The 21,380-nt window shown below is 40.0% G+C and overlaps 2 protein-coding genes across 2 annotated transcripts; both read right to left on the bottom strand.

Moving 5' to 3' along the window:
- Positions 1-894: 894 nt before the first annotated feature.
- Positions 895-10,244, bottom strand: selenop2 (selenoprotein P2). Its single transcript, XM_080439261.1, has 5 exons — positions 10,218-10,244; positions 5,476-5,736; positions 3,734-3,946; positions 2,399-2,507; positions 895-1,731 (listed from the first exon to the last, which is right to left on the bottom strand). Exons 2-5 carry the CDS (start codon positions 5,712-5,714, stop codon positions 1,417-1,419), a joined length of 876 nt encoding a protein of 291 aa, XP_080295387.1. The 5' UTR covers positions 5,715-5,736; positions 10,218-10,244; the 3' UTR covers positions 895-1,416.
- A 5,739-nt stretch (positions 10,245-15,983) lies between these two features.
- Positions 15,984-21,173, bottom strand: LOC308092836 (uncharacterized protein; the record flags this gene model as incomplete). Its single annotated transcript, XM_080438935.1, has 4 exons — positions 20,876-21,173; positions 18,092-18,284; positions 17,035-17,225; positions 15,984-16,427 (listed from the first exon to the last, which is right to left on the bottom strand). The coding sequence occupies exons 1-4, from the start codon at positions 21,026-21,028 to the stop codon at positions 15,984-15,986; spliced, it is 981 nt and encodes a 326-aa protein (XP_080295061.1). The 5' UTR covers positions 21,029-21,173.
- Positions 21,174-21,380: the final 207 nt, after the last annotated feature.

Here is a 21,380-nt window from a genome sequence, read left to right as displayed (position 1 = left end):
TCATCTCACCAGCGCTCATGATGACAAAAACCCCCTTCAGGTTTTGTCCCACCTGTTTAATGCTCAGAAAACAAAACATACAGCAGCATTTGAAACCAGCGTGAACAAGTAACCTGCTCATCATCAGGGCCCTGTTATAGCTCTGTGTGGGTTAGAATGACTGGCGGGTCCATTCTGTCTCTCCACACACATCCGTCCACAGACTCCCTGTGGTCAGGTTTAACCCTGCAGACTTCATCAACAGGAGAGGACAGCACAGACCCCCCGGTCAGTGTAAAGCACTCAGAGAAGAACAGCTCTGTTAGGCCTTCACATGATGAGGACAATCAGAGACAGAACACTGGTTCAGTCTGGATTCAGACACTCACTGAGGATCTTGTTCAGATTCCACATGGGAAAGTGGCATCACCATATGGTCTCCAGCAGATATAGTTGGCTAGTCCAGTGGTTCTCAACCTTTTCAGGCCGTGACCCCCCAAAATAATCATATTTGAACTGGGGACCCTCCAAAAATGATCATTTTTGAACTGAGGACCCCCCAAAATAATCATATTTGAACTGAGGACCCCCCAAAATAATCATCTTTGAACTGGGGACCTCCCACCCTGATAAGCACTTGGAATGTAGGAGTTGAGGCATTGAATTTTCGGTTCCACAGATAAATATAGTGAAAATAGACAATCTACAAGCTCATGACGCCTCGCGTTGCGAGACGTCGTGAGCTTGTAGATTGTCTATTTTCACTATTTGCCTCCTTCTTATATTATTTGACAATTTGGCCAATGTCTGACCAGTTTTTATAGTATAGTTTGTTGATTACTCTGATGCAGTAATGGTCTTTTTCTATTCTTTCTTTTAGAGGTATTAAAAAGGTCCTGAGAACCACTGGGCTAGTCACTACTAGTGAGGCTGCGTACAATGTTCTGTCTGACTCGTGTTTTCAGAATAACGGAACAATAACGCGTTCATCAGTTCATTTCATTTGGTCTCATAACTCAGTTATATATGGGACACAATGACTATCCTATAAAACAATAACTGTGACATAACTCAACTGTACGGCCATAACAAAGACACTATGAAGGACATAGAAAACATACCGGTACAGTAATTCACATCGGACGCCAATTGTTCACTCATTGTCCAGATTATGTGCATGTTTTTCCATAACAAACGCATGGATTTAAATCACTTGAAAACAACCGATCGCCCTCATGAGGCAAGCCATGGTGGACGGTATAGGATATCACGTGAACCAAAACAAGCGCTCCCTTCGCGCGCCCTTCGCGCATCTCAGCCAATCACAGCAATTATTGTGAACGGGGTTTTGAGGACAACTGGTTTGGGAATCGCTTAACACGCAAGAGTACAGCAACATTATTATTTTATCTAGCACCCAGTCCGCACGTTCCCATCTCATGGGGGCGACTGTTTGCTAGCATGATGATGATGATGATGATGGAGGTGATGATGATGATGTATATCATCTCCAGAAGCAGCGCTTGGCATTGTGGGTAGTGTAGTGTTGTCACTGTCTGTGTGGTTCATGTTGTGATCATGGTGATGTTGGTGATGATGCACGTCATCTACAGGAGCATTGGTTTGCAGTGTGGTTGTTGTGTGTACTACTGTAGTGTTGTCCCTGTCTGTGTGGTTCATGTTGTCTTGTTTTAATTCCTCCAGGGTTTCTCTCCTCCCGCCGGCAACAGCGATGGAAGAATTGGCACGCTCCTACAGGAGAGAGCAAACACATGAAAAATGTAACGATAATGAATTATTATCATTTTGTCGTTGTATATCCGTTGTATGACAACGTATAAAATAGGGCTTTAATGGTTAATCAGACCAATAGATTTAGTAATGGATATAATAATCACAAAGAGGATAATGGATAGTTGCCGTGCTAAATACTGTTGGTCTCATAACCACCAGACTGAAGAACCGTTGATCAGATCGAATAAGTGATGAGTTAGTGTGGAAGTGTCCTTGAGCAAGACGCTGAACCCCTAATTGCTCCCGATGAGCAGGTTGGTGCCTTGCATGGTTTCCTCCACCATGTGTGTGTGTGAATGGTGATTGTATGTGAATGTGGGAGGTGAGGACGCTGACCTCCCAACGTATGACTGTAAAGGACTGTAAAGTGCTGTGAGTACTTAGAAAAGCACTATAAAAATGTAATTCATTATTATCGTCATTATATACAGGTAGGTCCTTGTGATTGTGAGTATTTATTTGTACATTCCTGTGTCCCAATGTGTGTGTGTGTGTGTGTGTGTGTGTGTGTGTGTGTGTGTGTGTGTGTGTGTGTGTGTGTGTGTGTGTGTGTGTGTGTGTGTGTGTGTGTGTGTGTGTGTGTGTGTGTGTGTGCGTGCGTGCGTGTGTGTGTGTGTTTACTCACGGAGCAGTTGCAGATATCTTTAAGGTAGGTGGCTCTGATGGCAGCCTCTATGTAGGGGTAATGTAGAAAACTGTATGGCAGAACTATGTGGAAGGTCAACAGACCACACCTAGAGAGAGAGAGAGAGAGAGAGAGAGAGAGAGAGAGAGAGAGAGAGAGAGAGAGAGAGAGAGAGAGAGAGAGAGAGAGAGAGAGAGAGAGAGAGAGAGAGAGAGAGAGAGAGATTGATATATATAGATATAGACACAGAAGTACTAACAAACATTTGAGCTTTCGGGCCCTATTCAGGGCCATACTGGTTTTTGATTGCCTTTCAATAAAACCACATTTGACAGACATAAGTATCACCTACATGTTACTGATTAGAGATCATTTTATATTTTTGTAATCAGTTCATTATTTCCTGCGTAATCGATGAATAAAACTGACGTGCGTAATTTGGAGAGCATAGCATTGCATTGCATTGCATTGCGCGACGCACAAATTGTCTTCTTTGAATAGACTATCATCTTATATAAACACAATTGACACAAGGAATTGACACTCTCACTTCTGCTGATTATAGGAAAATTATAATCACAGATATTCGTTGAGATTTAGGAGAGAGGGAGCCTTTGAATGTTGTGCACCCCGGCACGCTCTACCAAACAAATTTGTCATAGCGGGGGCCGGGGGGATTTTAGAATCCGCTATGCACTTTCCCAACTGTTGTGGGCAAAATAGCAATTTATGTAACAACACGCCCAGGGCCACACCTCCAGGCTCAAATAACGGAATCGGCATGATGAATAGCGGGTATAGCGGCCGCAAAATACCGTTTAGGGACAGGGGTCTTCAACAGGGGGTCCGGGACCCCTAGGGGGTCCTCAGAGCTACTACAGGGGGTCCGCCAAATCTTTGTGCGATAGGATTTAGTTTTTACATTAACCACTTGAACCCTAGAATTCCTTTTCTGAGGGGAACATTAGCCGAAAATAGCAGATCTACAAGCTCTCAACGCCTCGCGCTACGAGGCGTTGAGAGCTTGTAGATCTGCTATTTTTTGGCAAAGAGGCTATAGGTGTAGAGGGAAAAAAGAGCAGACTAAGTAAAAAATAAACTTTAATCTGAAACACAATTTTATACAATATAGAGTAGGGGGTCCCTGCTTCATCTCTCACTCAGCTATAGGGGTCCTTGGCCTGAAAACGTTGAAGACCCCTGGTTTAGGGACAGTGCCAGCTCCCTTATCCGTAACTAACGGGTAGCGGGCAGTATCTCACGGGTATAGTGGGCAGCGGGTGCGGGTATAGCTTTGCCCAGAATAGAGCCCCCAAAGTGTCCCGTTTCCTGTACCTGTCATACACCAGGAAGTCATCCTTGTCTCCATCCAGCAGGTCCCACACGTCCTCCTGCAGCGGGGCCTGCTGGTAGACGGGGACAGCAGGGGGCGCTCTTCTCTTCAGCTCCCAGTACATGGCCCTGGACGGAGCCGCCCGCTCGTTGACGATCATGAAGGACACGTCCGTCAGGTTGCTGCGCTGCAGCTTCACCCCAAGGTCCCCAATTCTACAGGGGACACGGGGAGAAAGAGTGGTGTAAAGTAACTAACTACATTTACCCAAGCACTGTACTTAAGTACAATTTTGAGGTACTTTTACTTTACTGGAGTACTTCCAATTTTCAATAATTTTACTTCTACTCCACTACATCTCAGAGTACTTTTGAGTACTTGAGAGTATTGTATTTTTACTCCACTACAATTATTTGAAAACTTTAGTTACTAGTTACTTTTTAGATTTTGATTATCATTACAAAACATACATTAACCACTTCAGCCCTATGCATACTAGGCCATTTGAAAATAGCTGATCTACAAGCTCACAACGCGTCGACAAGCGACGCGTTGTGAGCTTGTACATCGGCTATTTTCTGAGCATTTTCATACATTTGGACACTTGTGAATTGGGACATTCTGAAAAATGTGTAGGCCTACTTTTACTTTCAGTACTTGAGTATATTTTAATGTGAATACTTTTGTACATTTTGAATACCGGACTTTTACTTGTAACAGAGTATTTCTACATTGCAGTATTGCAATGTAGCCTACATGGGACACGAGGAGAGAGAGACACACAGAGAGAGAGAGAGAGAGAGAGAGAGAGAGAGAGAGAGAGAGAGAGAGAGAGAGAGAGAGAGAGAGAGAGAGAGAGAGAGAGAGAGAAACGAGCCAATGTGAGTCTTGAGATCATCAAGCCAGCCCTATAGTTTACGTTTTTAAAAAAATAGTTAAAATAGCCGATTGTGAACTTGTGAACCATGCTACATCTGGGTGGGGTGATTGAAAACAAATGTAAACATTTGAAAAAGTTTAGAAATGTATATAATGACCTTTTTAATGTCAAGGACCCCCAAATTAATATGCATTTGGCTGAGGACCCCCCCATCTGAAAAGATGTTGTGCCAGGAACTCCCATCCAAATTGTGTATTTGTATATCATTTTAAAAAATTATTCAAAAATGTTCAAGACTTTTGGAAAATAGCCCATATATATATATATAGGTTTAAAGTGGTTAAACAGATTTGAATGCTATATTAACCTTTTCAGGCCAAGGACCCCCTAGCTGAGAGAGAGATGAAGCAGGGGACCCCCTCTACATATTGTATAAAAGTGTGTTGCAGATTAAACCTTTTCATAGATTTCAACAGTGTTGTGTGAACTAATGTTTTTTGTTTATTTCACTTAAACCCTCAAGTCAATACTTCAATCGTTGGCTCTGTACTTGATCTGCTCTTTTTTCCTTCTACACCAAACCTCTTTGCCGAAAATAGCAGATCTACAAGCTCACGCGAGGCGTTGTGAGCTTGTAGATCGGCTATTTTCGGCTATTTCCCCTCAGAATAGGGATTCTAAGGTTGAAGGTGTTAATGTAAAAAAAGAAATCCTATCACTCAAAGATTTGGTGGCCCCCCTTTATTAACTCTGAGGACCCCCTAGGGGTCCCGGACCCCCTGTTGAAGACCCCTGAATTAACTAATTCACCATTTCAACATTCAACCATAATAATGCTGCTGTTCTAAGTTCATCTCCTCTTACTTGGAGGCCTGGGTGAGACAGAAGCGTCAGCTGGCCTTCAGCAGAGCCACCACCACTACGTTTCCCAGAAGCTCCGGCATGGGCGCCTTTCCCTCTACCTGCCAGTAGGGGGCAGGCTTACAGATCCTGGACGGGTCATTGTCCCCTTCCACCAGCAGAGAGGCCGAGGAGGAGGAGGAGGAGGAGGAGGAGGAGGAGGAAGAGGCCCACAGCAGAGCAGTCAGCCACAGGGACCACATCGTCTAGCCTCTCTAGACACACCTGCGGAAACAGAGGATATCATGTTATTACAGCCGTAAGCTTTGTCTTTAATCCATTATTTATTTGGCTATTCAAAAAATAGCAGATCTACAAGCTCATAGTGCGGCACCGAGTGCCGCACTATGAGCTTGTATATCTGCTATTTTCGGGCAGTGAAACCGCCCCATATGTGAGGTTTGGATATTTGCTCACCAAATCCTGCGCTGTGATTGGCCACCAGTGTACCCCCCTAACCCTGCACCGTGATTGGCCAATCACAGTCTATTCAGGACTGTGATTGGCTAGGGAAACATGACAATTGTGCATAGCCCTATAAATAGGACTATGCACTTAAAAAAAACACATTTATGGGTTTTTTTATATACTTAAAAAAAACACATTTATGTTTTTTTTTAAGTTAGGGGTGTTGGTCCACAATATTACTTTTCTTTAAGTGAACTTCCATCACTGTGATGACCACTGTGACCACACCGCCCACTTCACACTGGGTGTGATTTTTCTTTTAATCGTGAAAATGTGTGCAAATCTTTTAATATACATATTTTTAAAGTGAACATTTTTAACTCAAGTCTTTGCTTCTGGGGGGTCCCTGGAACAACATGTTTTGAGATGGGGGTCCGCGGCCAAATACATATCATTTTGGGGGTCCTTGACAGGAAAAAGTTTGAGGACCACTGATTATAGCAACATACGTTTTTTCAAAAAACTGTTAGGATTTAGAAGACATTTGTAGAATCCCCCAGAAGCAAAGATTTGAGTTACAAATGTTTGCTTTAAAAATATATACATTCAAAGATTTCCACACATTTTCATGATTAAAAAAAAAAAAAAAAAGTAGATCTACAAGCTCGTAATGTGGCACAGTATGAGCTTGTAGATCTGCTATTTTTGAATAGCCAAATAAATATAAAATGAAACGGTCTTAATGGGTTAAGTAAATACAAATAGGTTGGTATTTAAGATAGTCAAAGGGGCAGTGCCCTCAATACCCTCATATACCCAGTGACGGAAAGTAACTAAGTACATTTACTCAAGTACAGTACTTAAGTACGCTTTTGAGGATTTTTTTTACTTTACTGGAGTATTTACAATACTTTTTTTTACAATACTTTTACTTCTACCCCACTACATCTCAGAGGCAAATATGGTACTTTTACTCCACTACAATTATTTGAAAACTTTAGTTACTAGTTACTTTGCAGATATAAATGATTATATTATAAAACATACATTAACCACTTTAGCCCTATTTTATACATAGGCTATTTGAAAATAGCCGATCTACAAGCTCACAACGGGTCGCGCTTGTAGATCTGCTATTTTCAAACATTTTAGTACTTTTACTTTTGGTACTTTAAGTACATTTTGATACCAATACTTTTGTACTTTTACTCAAGTAAATGTTGAATTCCGGACTTTTACTTGTAACAGAGTACTTCTACATTGCAGTATTGATACCTTTTACTTAAGTAAAAGATGCAAGTACTTTTTCCACCACTGCATATACCTGACTAACTACTTCTCCTAAGTCAGCGTCACACATGCAGCCAGCCACAACACTAGAGGGAGCTACAACAACGATCTGGTTCCACCCAAATATAGAACAAACATGGAAAAACCAGGAAAAACCCTCCCTCTACTACTCTGCCACCAAAATGTGTAATATCCTCCTGACACCATCCATTATAAACCATGTAAATCACTGGTTTCTTTTCACTGGTTTCTCCCCTTGTTGGAGGAGACCACAACAAGGGGAGGTGAATGCCATGTCCCCATAGAAAGGAGGTGTCATTGTTTTTCCCTTTTCCTCCTTTTGTGTTTTGTATTTGTTGATGACATGCATCATTGTGTTATTTTTTTAAAAATGCTATGTTGATGAATTGAATACATAGGACCACAATGGAGCAAGTCCCCAGGATCTTTTTTGGGTCATCCTTTTAGTCTTAATGTCTTACTGTACCGCGTGCTGTTTTCAGGACAGATACTATTCAATCAATCAATATAATGATTTGATCAGAGATGTGTTAATAATCAGGGGCCAGTTGCACCACATCACACTACGTTCAAACTTAGCCTTTCAATCCGAGGACGCATCTGTGTCATTTTAGATTAATTTGGCTATTCAAAAATAGCAGATCTACAAGCTCATAGCGCAAAAACATTTATGTGTGCAAATCTTTGAATATATATTTTTAAAGCGAACATTTGTAACTCAAATCTTTTCTTCTGGGGGGTCCCTGGAACAAAACTAATTTACAAATGTTTGCTTAAAAATATATATTTTTTAAAGATGTGCACACATTTTCACGATAAAAGAAAAAATAGCAGATCTACAAGCTCATAGCGCGGCACTCGGTGCCGCGCTATGAGCTTGTAGATCTGCTATTTTTTAATAGCCAAATAAATAAAAAAATGTACAAAGCCATTTAAGCTATAACTAGGCTAAGTTTGAACTTAGTGTGAGGTGTTGCAACTGGCCCCTGGTGTTGTGGATGTTATCAGCAGCAGTGGTGAGTTAATTAAAGACACAGTACCTCTGTTCACTGAACCACATGGTAGATAAATAGATCTATAGATAAGAATGTCAACAGATTGACCAAACAGTCATTCTCAACCTTTTTACCAGTTTGATAGGCTGGTAAAATCCTCAGTGTTTATTTAACTCTGAGAGAGCTAGTACAAATGTCAATGTGGTTCCATTTACAATACAGACCCATAAGGTGGTCCCCTGGTGGTCCCCAGACCCCATGTTGTGACACAGTGGATTAACAAACAATCAAACAAACAACCAAACAAACATACATACAAACAAACAAACAGTTTAGGACAAAATGGCACCCTGGCTACTAGTAATGGCAGATTCAGATCTTTCCACTGGCTCCTCTGTGCCAAACAGGCAGTGGTGGAAAAAGTACTCAAATTCTTTACTTAAGTAAAAAATACCAATACTGCGATATAAAAATACTCCGTTACAAGTAAAAGTCCAAAATTCAAAATTGACTTGAGTAAAAGTACAGAAGTATTGGCATCAACATGTACTTAAAGTACCAAAAGTAAAAGTACTAAAATATTTGAAAATAGCAGATCTACAAGCTCACAACGCGTCGCGATGCGACGCATTGTGAGCTTGTAGATCTGCTATTTTCAAATAGCTTAGGTATAAAATAGGGCTAAAGTGGTTAATGTATGTTTCATAATAATCTATATCTGAAAAGTAACTAGTAACTAAAGTTTTCAAATAATTGTAGTGGAGTAAAAGTACAATATTTGCCTCTGAGATGTAGTGGAGTAGAAGTAAAAGTATTGGAAATTGGAAATACTCAAGTAAAGTACAAAATACTTAAGTACAGTACTTAAGTAAATGTACTTAGTTACTTTCCACCACTGCAAACAGGCAGTCAATCGATTCCCAAATTAATTACAAGGGAACTCATGTTGTCTCTGTCAGAGAGAGAGAGAGAGAGAGAGAGAGAGAGAGAGAGAGAGAGAGAGAGAGAGAGAGAGAGAGATTCAGCAATGTGGAAGATATCTATGTAAACAGATGAGAGGATGAGAGGATGAACGGACACAGATAGAAGGATGGAGTCACACATGGCCAGATGGAAAGAGAGTGAGAGAAAGAAAGAAAGAAAGAAAGAAAGAAAGAAAGAAAGAATGAATTGGCAAAAATAGCAGATCTACAAGCTCACAACATTTCGCAACACCAACATCCTGTATGCGTTGCCATGCGTGAACTTGTAGATCCGTCTCTTATTTGACAAGAAAGTATAATCGATGTTCAGTTGTCAAAAGAAACAAAACATTCCAACACTATTTCAGGGTCCAAATCAGAGTAGATCAAAGACAAACTATTTAAAGGGCATTTTGTTAAAACAATGACATCAAACTATCACTGGTTGCATCACAGCCACCAGATTACTATTCAGTAAAAGGTGTTGCACTGACAAGAACAAAAAGAAAGGAAGAATAATCTATTTACTTGTATACAGTCAAGCTTTTGAGAATTTTGTATTTTAATTAAATGGCCCATACACACAAAGCTATCCTTTTGCATACACAACATGTATGTCCAGAAAACAAAACAATAACAAAAAACATAAACACCAATGGGGGGGGGGGGGTTACATATTCTTTGGGCTATTCAAAAATAGCAGATATACAAGCTCATAGCGTGGCACAGAGTACCGCGCTATGAGTTTGTAGATCTGCTATTTTTGAAAAATCTTGAAAATTTGTACAAATCTTTCAATACCTATATTTTTAAGCGGACATTTGTAACTCAAATCTTTGCTTCTGGGGGGGGGTCCCTGGAACATAATATTGTACAAATGTTTGCTTTAAAAATATATATTTATACTTAAAGATTTGCAAAGATCTTTACGATTTAAAATAAAATTAGCAGATCTACAAGCTCATAGTAAGCTAATGGGGGGGTTATATGTGTAAGAAATTTAATATGTTAAAAGCAATCCATCACTGACCTCTCAGTCTGCTGTCTCTTGTTCCTGCGACCCACATAAAGCAACACATGGATGATCTGTTGTTTATAAGAGCCTTGGTTAGTTAAGACCTGCCTACTAAACAAACAGAGAGAGAGAGAGAGAGAGAGAGAGAGAGAGAGAGAGAGAGAGAGAGGGAGAGGGAGAGGGAGAGTAGGCGTTTTGGACTGACAAAACATCAGTTAGTTCAATATACTGCTAAGAACAAACAATGACTCATAGGGCATCCAATATCCATGCAGCAGCAAAATATGTCTGTTATTTTATAGCCTACAACAACTTTAACCACTTAAAGGGATAGTTCACCCAAAAAAATAAGTTTTTGTCGCATTCCTAAGCCAATCATTTGATGACCGGCAGCGGTTCCGGTAGGAGACACAAAGAGTCTCCTTTCCTTTGTGTCTCCTACCGGAACCGCTGCATACCGGTCCACTGGTCATCAAATGATTGGCTTAGGAATGAGACCAAAACAAAAAATGAATTGTTTTGGTCACTGATCATCACAGTATGTATATAGTATATTGGGCTTCAGCAGTGGTGGAAAAAGTATTCAAATTCTCTACTTAAGTAAAAGTACCAATACTGCAATATAAAAATACTCTGTTACAAGTAAAAGTCCAGAATTCAAAATGTACTTGAATAAAAGTACAAAAGTATTGGTATCAAAATGTACTTAAAGTACCAAAAGTAAAAGTAAAAAAAAAAATGAAAATAGCCTAGGTATGAAATAGGGCTAAAGTGGTTAATGTATGTTTTATAGTGTAATAATTTATATCTGCAAAGTAACTAGTAACTAAAGTTTTCAAATAATTGTAGTGGAGTAAAAGTACAATATTTGCCTCTGAGATGTAATGGAGTAGAAGTAAAAGTATTGGAAATTGGAAATACTCAAGTAAAGTACAAATACCTCAAAATTGTACTTAAGTACAGTACTTAAGTAAATGTACTTAGTTACTTTCCACCACTGGGCTTCAGTGGTTAATCTTCTAGCCTTTTCCCCCCTCCCCCGTGCCCTTTATCTCTCCACTGGAGATATTGACCCCGTTATTGAGCAATATTTACTTTACTATGTGTTGTTGCTGAGGCTTTGAACTATGGTAGCCGACCGACATGTTGACAAACTGATGCTCTGCCAAACAGACAGAAGGCCAGAATCTGTCAAAGTTTGCAGAGACAACATGATAGCCTTGTAACCCCACAGCTAGATTAATCCATTTTCAAATGCCAATGCACATTCAATTGTGGGGTGAGACCCCCCCCCCTCCCCTCCCTGCACTCTTTCTCTCTGAGTGATTGGGTCAAAGTACACTACAGTCCTATAAGTAAACAGTATTTACAAGTAACAATACTCTGTTACAAGTGTCTGTTACAAGTGCCTGTGTTCAAAATGTTATTTGCATCAAAATATACTTAAAGCACCAAAAGTAAAAGTACTAAAATGTTTACAAAATAGCAGACCTACAAGCTCACAACGCGTCGCTATGCAACGTGTTGTGAGCTTGTAGATCTGCCGGATCCGGTTATTTATTTCTTCATTCTTCTTAGTGTTTGTCTCTGTCCGGCACCTGGCTTTTAACTTTGTATGTGCGTGCTTTTATTCACCGTTTAATTAAAGCATTCTCATGTATTGAACAGGGTTGTAAGATATAGTTTTAAAGCAGCACTATGTAACTTTTTTTTGTATGTATACAATTTAGTGCAACTTTAAGAAGTCCATCAGATCTCTCTCAGACCCATATATAAAAACAACACAATAGAATTCTTTAGAAATCACTTTATTTATAGTCACTATGGGTGTTTTGCTGATTGTGTGTTAGGTAACTTTAGAGCTGACTGTATAGTACCAATTAACACGTACTCCGGTGTGTATTCCGATACGAGGAGGCAGTGCTATGCACGTGACTTATCACGCCTGCTTTATAGTTGTCGTACCGGTGTGCAAGACACACATGGACAAACAAGCATAAGTCAGGCCTTTAGTCCGCCTTGGTATTTCTGACCATCCAGTCATGGTTGATTGGGTTTATAAACTGCAAATAGGCCATGGGGGTCATTGAGCCAAGATTCACTCTCTACCACCGTGCTTCTAAACCTGTGCATGATTTTGAGGGGGTCCCCAGATGACAGTGAGGTGACGATTTAACCCATTAAGACCTGAGGCGAGTCTAAAAATGTTTTCTAAATCGTAACAGATTTTTGAAAAAAATCAACAAAAGAAATCACAATTTAAAAAAAAAATAGCAGATCTACAAGCTCGTAGCTGAATAGCCAAAGAAATCTAAAATGACACAGATACGTTCCAGGTCTTAATGGGTTAAGGACTTTTAATCCCTTTATTACCACAAAAATTGCCAAATTGTCAAATAATATAAGAAAGCAGCAAACTAAAATAGCCAATCTACAAGCTCACAACCCCTCGCGTTGCGAGGGGTTGTGAGCTTGTAGCTCTGCTATTTTCACAATATTTATCTGTGGAACTGAGTCAAACAAAATGTAATGCATCAACTCCTACATTCCAAGTGCTTGTCAGGGTGGGGGGTCACCAGTTCAAATATGATTATTTCTTTTGGGGGGTGGGGGGGGGGGGTCACAGCCTGAAAAGGTTGAGAACCACTGCTCTACCAGTTCCTCATTGATTACAAACATTTATGGAGGAAATATAACCCCAGACAAAACAACATTTACAATCATTGATCCATAAACCAAATCCACCCCCTGAATGAGCTTTCATGTTGTTGTGAGGGACCAGTGTGCTATAAAGTGAAACATTCACCATCGATTTAAAGCCGTTGCGGAACAATTGCACCTGAAACACAAATGAGCAACACGTTGTGCAAATCATGCATCTATATTTTCTTCTCTATATCTTTTCATACTCATTTTGTAGCAGTCAGTCTACTTATGCCTTATAGCAGGGGTCCTCAACAGGCGGACCGCGGTCCATGACCGGACCGCGGGACACCTCTCTGTGGACCCTGGGAAAATTATAATTAAAAAAATTAAAAAAAAAAAAAAAAACAATTTTTATTTATTTATTTTTTTACCCTAAAACTGAAGTAAAGTAACAAAAACGGGGGAAAAAGTACCTGAATCCGCCAAAATCCGCGATTTTTGCGCGCGCGTGCATGTGCGGACCCTAGCCTTATTCAAAAACTTATTTGTGGACCTTCAAGATTTGTTGTTGAGGACCCCTGCCTTATAGCTTCCCATCTCATGGGCTCATCAGGATAACTGATGCTACAGAATGCATGGTTGAGTTCCTTCAGGCCATAAGCTTATATAGGCTTATTGTCATGGTGAGGATCAGCATTAGTATATATATACTGTAAGCATCATCATCTCTAAATGATAACGGTGCCGCTCTAAGCACCGGGGGATTTCAAGTCAACCGACAATAGAGTACAGAAGTCCTGACGTCACTCGTTCATCCCCAGGTTCGTAAAGTAATTTCTCTATGGAGAATAACATTGGGTCATCTTAGAATCGTCTCATATAAGAATTGTGGTCCTAAAATAAACAAACTGTCTCGGCGATATTGTCAGGGAGGAGGTTCTGTATCGTTTATGATAGTCAGTCACTTATATTTGATACTGAGTCTGTTTCTGGCGAAAATTTAACTAATTAGGCGGAAGTAACATTATCGTTTTCTCACCGTCAGTTGATGCTTCATATCCATAAGAGTCAACCCGCCGGGGTCATTTGTTTATTTTTGGAACACAGTTCTTATTTGACGCGATATTAAACACGTCTATGGGGATTCAGAACGGGGGGAAACCGTGAACCAGGTAGGATGTGTAAATTACGTCAGACTTCGGTGCTCTATGGGAACATTATTTGCAAACATGAATCTAGGGCTGAACAATTAATAATAATAATAATAATAAATAAAAATAAGGGGGGGGGGGGTTCCAAGATGGACTTTTAACCCATTCAATCCGGGATCGCATCTGTGTCACTTTAGATTTCTTTGGCTATTCAAAAATAGCAGATCTACAAGCTCATAGCGCAGCAAATCTCAAATCTATACAGTTTATACAGTGATTGAACTCAAATCTTTGCTTCTGGGGGTCCCTGGAGGCTTGAACAAAATATTTTGAGATGGGGGGGGGGGGTCCGCAGACAAATGCATATCATTTTTGGGTGGTCCTTGACATGAAAAAAGTTTGAGAACCACTGATATTACATACATAAGACTTTCTTTAAAAAAAACCTGTTAGGATAAAAATAAAACAACGCTTTAAAAAACATATATATATATTCAAAGATTTGCACAAATTTCCATGATAAAAAAAAAAAAAGCAGATCTACAAGCTCACAGCGCGGCACTATGAGCTTGTATATCTGCCATTTTTTGAATAGCCAAAGAAATCTGTCCAATGGCACAAGATGCGTTCCCGGTCTTAAAAGGATTAACCCTTTAAGACCTGAGGCCGCGTCTAAAAAATTCTAAATCCTAACAATTTTTCGGAAAAAAATATAAAAAAATAATTTTCACGATTTTTCAAAAATAGCAGATCTACAAGCTCGTAGCGCGGCACTCGGTGCCGCGCTACGAGCTTGTATATCTGCTATTTTTGAATAGCCAAAGACATCTAAAGTGACGCAGATGCGTTCTAGGTATCAATGGGTTAAAGAAGCCAGGTATTGCTTAGGTATTATTTGGTCCATGAATTAAGCACAATATTGTTAATGGGTGTAAAACCTTTCCACCACAGTGGGCCGTCCGGCTCGGCCAACGCGTCAATCATCCTGTGTTCAGAGAGGAGGGAGGGAAGCCAGGCCCGGAATGGCGATCTTTTGTCACCCGTTAGCAAGGGGTGTCGAACGGGAGGAGCACTAGGACCTAGGGCTCCTCACTGGCAGGTGAGCAAAGTATGGTACAAGAACAGTGGCAGCACAGAAATGTAAAGGGGAGAATTCATTAAAGAACAGGGAAATTATTACACCATTAACCCATTAAAACCTGAGGCCATTCTTAAAAATGTTTTCTAAATCCTAACAGTTTTTTGAAAAAAATCTGGAAAATATTTTTTCACGATTTTTCAAAAATAGCAGATCTACAAGCTCGCAGCGCGGCACTCGGTGCCGCGCTATGAGCTTGTATATCTGCTATTTTTGAATAGCCAAAGAAATCTAAAGTGACACAGATGCGTTCCAGGTATTAATGGGTTAATAATGACTAGATTGGGAGAAAATAACGGGTAACCAAACAATGAATTGCCTACTCCAACATTTATATGAATAAAATAATAAAAAGGGGGAAAATTAAATAATAGTATACTAAATGGACCGTATTGTGTTCAGCTCACTCTCAATATATGTATGATTTGTATACATTGTCCTTAGAAATGTAAAGTATTCATGACTTGTAGTCCAAAAACATACATTACCCACTTCAGCCCTATATACATTTTGGTCATTTGAACACAGCATATCTACAAGCTCACAATGTGTCGCGTTGCGACACATTGTGAGCTTGTAGATCTGCTAGTTTCAAAAGATTTTGATACATTTTATACATTTGAAAAGTTGCGAAACGGGAACATTCTGCAGAACGAGAACTTTCTACTTTTGGTACTTTTTAAGTACAATTTCATATCAATACTTTTGTACTTTTCCGGACTATTTTTACATTGCGGTATTGATACTTTTATACTTAAAGTAAAAAAAAAAAGTGAGCACTTTTTCCCACCACTAGTTCATAAGCAAACGCCGCAAGGCAAGCCTGCCGGGTCCTCCTGGCTTCACTCAGGACAATGCCCCTATGAGTTCCTCCTCGTCGCCATTGTCCCCGCCGACCACCACGACCACGGCGTCCCCCCCTCCTCCCGAGGCGGGACTGTTTCCCCCGCCACCCCCGCCTCCGCAGGTGGCCGCCATGAGGCCCAGGCCCAGCTCGGCCAGCTCCTCGCAGCTCATGTCCGTGGTGACCATGGTGATCTTGGTCTCCAGGCGGTTGCACAGGGTCCGGTAGGAAGGCAGCGGGTAGCCCAGCTCGCGGAGGTACTCGTAGCCCTTGGTGCCCACGGCGCCGCGGATCTTGCGCGCCTTCAGCACCGTCTCGGGCGACCAGACGGCGCGGCGCGAGTGCTTGGTGAGGGAGAGCGCGCGGACCTGGTCCTCGAACAGGAAGCTCTGGAGGCCCCTCTCGATGCGGTCCAGACGAAACAGACGCTTCTTCATCTCCTCCGCCTTGGTGTGTGTGTGGAACGAGGAGACGGAGAGAGAGAGAGAGAGAGAGAGATACTGGGTTATAATGTGTTTTTAACACATTAACACATTAAGACCTGAGGCCGATTCTACAAAATGTCTTTTAAATCCTGACCGTTTTTTGAAAAAACGTATGTTTCTATATCAGTGGTTCTCAATCTTTTTCATGTCAAGGACCCCCAAAATGATATGTATTCGGCCGCCGACCCCCATCTCAAAATATGTTGTTCCAGGGACCCCCAGAAGCAAAGATTTGAGTTACAAATGTTCGCTTTAAAAATATATATATTCAAAGATTTTCATGAATTTTCAAAAATAGCAGATCTACAAGCTCGTAGCGCGGCACTCGGTGCCGCGCTATGAGCTTGTAGATCTGCTATTTTTGAATAGCCAAAGTGTAAAATAATGCTTTTTTAGCTCAAATCAAAAAGTGACACAGATGCGTTCCAGGTCTTAATGTGTTAAAGACATGATTCAATGTTGAAAATGAGTGGTATTCCCCTTTAATGGGTTAAAGATGGCAACGTGGGTCTGAAAAGGTTGGAGAAGAAGCACTGTGTTTAGAGGGAGAGAGAACAGCGCCCCCTACCTCTTTCTGCAGCCGCGCGGTGTGCTGCGTCTCCTGCTCCAGCTGCTTCTTGAGGAGCTGACACTGCGTGCACGGCGGATGCTCCTCCCCCCCGCCTCCCCCTCCTCCCTCAGCCTGCTCCTCCTCCTCCAGCCCCGGCAGAGGGGTGCGTCTGGCGTAGCCGTGGTCCCCGAAGGTTAGCTCTCTGTCCACTAGGGGGGGCAACAACAACATGTCTGGTTAAATCGTGGCTTTCTTCATTTTGGATCTGCTACAGTATAAATCAGTGGTTTTGAACCCTTTTCATGATGCCAAGGACCCCTAAAATTGATATACATTTGACCGCAGACCCCCAATCTGAAAATGTTTTTGCCCCCCCCCCCCCGCTTTAAAAAATATACATATTCAAAGATATGCACATTTTTCTAAAATAGCAGATCTACTGTACAAGCTTATATCTCTGGCACTGGGCAAACACAGCCAGAAATAAGTCTGGCAGTGTGGTTAATCACATTAATAAATTTGGTCAATTATGAAAAACTATTGAGCCCTATTACTTGGTTGCAGTGGTTTAAAGTAACTAAGTACATTTACTCAAGTACTGTACTTAAGTACACTTTTGAGGAATTTTACTCCACTACATCTCTGAGGCAAATATTGTACTTTTACTCCACTACAATTATTTGAAAACTTTAGTTACTTTGTAGATTTAGATTAATATTACAAAACATACATTAACCACTACAGCCCTATATATATGTCACCATATAAAAATAGCCGACGCATTGTGAGCTTGTAGATCTGCTATTTTCAAAAGATTTGTATACATTATGAACATGTGAAATGGGACATTCTGCACAATGAGTATTTTTACTTGTGGTACTTTAAGTATATTTTGATGCCAATACTTTTGTACTTTTACTCAAATAATGTTTGATCACCGGACTTTTACTTAATAACAGAAAATTTCTACACTGCAGTATTGATACTTTCACTTAAGTAAAAGATGCGAGTAGAGTACTTTTTCCACCACTGCTTGGTTGAATTCAAGCACAAAATAAGGGGAGGAGGTTTTTACCCGGTTCAGTTTTGAGAGGCATCATCAGGAGGTATGGAGAGGCGGAGGAGGTGACGGAGGAGGTGACGACGGGGTAAGTAGGGTCTGACACTCCTTTCACATTGAAGAGGGTGGGGATGGCGTTGGGCTTCAACTTCTTCCCTCCAGAAGGCGAGCGGGCGATCTCCTCAAACTGACTCTGTTCAAAGTGGACCTGTGTGGTGGCACCACGAGGATCACACACACAAACAAGATGTTAATAGGCTACCTCATTCTCTCTACTCACACAGAGTGCACGACACGTTACACAAATAAAATGGTATGATACAGTAAACGGTGTATTTATTTATCCAAGGTGCTTTGCAATGTGCACAGTGGTGGAAAAAGTACTCAAATTATTTACTTAAGTAAAAGTACCAATACTGCAATATAAAAATACTCTATTACAAGTAAAAGTCCAGAATTAAAAATTTACTTGAGTAAAAGTACAAAAGTATTGGCATCAAAATGTACTTAAAGTACCAAAAGTAAAAGTACTAAATATTTGAAAATAGCAGATCTACAAGCTCACAACGCGTCGCCATGCGACGCGTTGTGAGCTTGTAGATCGGCTATTTTCAAATAGCCTAGGTATAAAATAGGGATAAAGTGGTTAATGTATGTTTCATTATATCATAGTTTATATCTGAAAAGTAACTAGTAACTAAAGTTTTCAAGTAAATGTAGTGGAGTAAAAGTACAATATTTGCCTCTGAGATGTAGTGGAGTAGAAGTAAAAGTATTGGAAATTGGAAATACTCAAGTAAAGTACAAATACCTCAAAATTGTACTTAAGTACAGTACTTAAGTAAATGTACTTAGTTACTTTCCACCACTGCAGAGGACGCCATGCAAGGCCCCAACCTGCTCTCATCAGGAGCAATTAGGGCAGGGGTGATGCAACTCTGATGATGGAGAGGGCCACTATATTTCCACACTCACTCCAGAGGGCCACGTTGCATAATACTGTCGGGCAGACACCTCCGTATTTTTCGTAAATTAATGCCGTACCTCGCCATTCTTTGTCACACAAAAGTAGCAAAAATAGCCGATCTACAAGCTCAAAACGGGTCGCAGCGCGACGCATCTTGAGCTTTTAGATCTGCTATTTTTTTATTGGAATCCTGAAAAGTAACATTTTCATTTAATTCCAAATGCATTTAGTTATACTTGTGTTAGCTTTATGAACTTAAATACGAATACGTTGGACATAAAAAAGACAATAGAATGTTAATACTAGTCATTAAGCTACTAATATAGACTGAAGTAATTAAAGCGGGTCATGTTTGCATGTTTGGAATCATAACAGCTGAAATCAATAATATATCACTATTCCGATATTAACCTGCGGGCCGCATTAAGTGAAGGTGGGGGCCGCATGTGGCCCCCGGGCCACCAGTTGCCCATGTATGAATTAGGGGTTCAGCGTCTTGCTCAAGGACACTTCGACACTAACTATGGGCGAGCCCCGGGATCGAACTGGGTTCCAAAGTGGCCACTGCCGCCCTCCGTAAGACTTACTGTATCATACCATATTATCCTTGATGAAAGTGCACAGTTCTTCAAGGATAAGATATCTGACGGTGAAAGGCTGAGATAAATTAAAGAGCTGAATTCTGGATTAAGTCAGAGTTAACAGAGTGTCTCTGCAAGAAGCTATAACTGTCTATGAGAGAGAGTGTCCTCTCAGAATGTCTTGGACAGTTTATACATCGTGGAATCAAATGGAAATTATTGTTTATTTACAGAAGCAAATAAACAATAATAAAAGCAACAACAAAATATGTAATATGTAATAATAAAAAATAGATTTGTGCAGGTGAGATTTGAAACAAACTGTTGGCTGAAGGCTGAAGCTAAATAACTTATTCTGCAATAAATACCCCTTTAACATAAAGTACATACAAGACAAATAAAGAAAACAATTTAAGTCTCAAAAAAGTCAAACACAGGAGAAGAAATACAGAAACGTTTTTTTGCGTCATAATACATAATATATAATGACAATGCATGATCACATGCATATATATATATATATATATATATATATATATATATATATATATATATATATATATATATATATATATACACATACATACATACACAGTGGTGGAAAAAGTACTCAAATTCTTTACTTAAGTAAAAGTACCAATACTGCAATATAAAAATACTCTGTTACAAGTAAAAGTCCAGAATTCAAAATTTACTTGAGTAAAAGTACAGAAGTATTGGCATCAAAATGTACTTAAAGTACCAAAAGTAAAAGTACTCAAATATTTGAAAATAGCAGATCTACAAGCTCACAACGCGTCGCTTCGCGATGCGTTGTGAGCTTGTAGATCGGCTATTTTCAAATAGCCTATGTATAAAACAGGGCTAAAGTGGTTAATGTATGTTTCATAAAATCATAATTTATATCTGAAAAGTAACTAGTAACTAAAGTTCTCAAATAATTGTAGTGAAGTAAAAGTACAATATTTGCCTCTGAGATGTAGTGGAGTAGAAGTAAAAGTATTGTAAATTGGAAATACTCAAGTTAAGTACAAATACCTCAAACGTACAGTACTTAGTTACTTTCCACCACTGTATATATATATATATATATATATATATATATATATATATATATATATATATATATATATATATATATATATTATATAATAAGTATAATAATACATGATCATAATACCTCTCTATACTTGTTTTCTCACGCCTATTAACTAAAGCCACATGTAATATAATTGAAGGTAACTTTTGTACCTGGCACAGTCTGGAGTGAGGAGTTGGTACAAAGTGATCTCTCCTGCAGTTCACCATCCATTTCTTCTTCCTCACAGGATCCTTAGGGAACCTGAAGAGCTGCTTCCCTATGGTGGTGGAGTTGGAGCAGTTTGGAGCCGAGCAGCCCCCCATTACAATAACAATAATAATAATAATAATAATAATACTAAGATCTAAACGCTAATGAACGTTAGCTGCAAGTCTAAGCTAAAAGATCTGAGTCTAAAAGCATCATTTTAAACCCCCCAGCTAGGGGGAAGGTAATAAAAACTAATAACGCGAGAATAACGCAGCATTTCAACAAGGACTCTAGTCTACAATTATATTATGTTTTCGCAATATTTAAAAAGTAAAACAAAATGACATTATTTAATCTGAAACAACCGGTTTGTTTGACTTTGTTTTTTGAGCCAAAATGGCGGCTCTTGTCCTCGACGACTGGGTTTAGTGGCGTACTCTATATGTGAGCTGTCCCGGGCAGATG

The sequence above is a fragment of the Gymnoscopelus braueri genome, assembly GCF_963280865.1.
Source record: "Gymnoscopelus braueri genome assembly, chromosome: 10".
Taxonomy (NCBI): domain Eukaryota; kingdom Metazoa; phylum Chordata; class Actinopteri; order Myctophiformes; family Myctophidae; genus Gymnoscopelus; species Gymnoscopelus braueri.
This window is presented reverse-complemented; position numbering and strand designations above follow the sequence as displayed.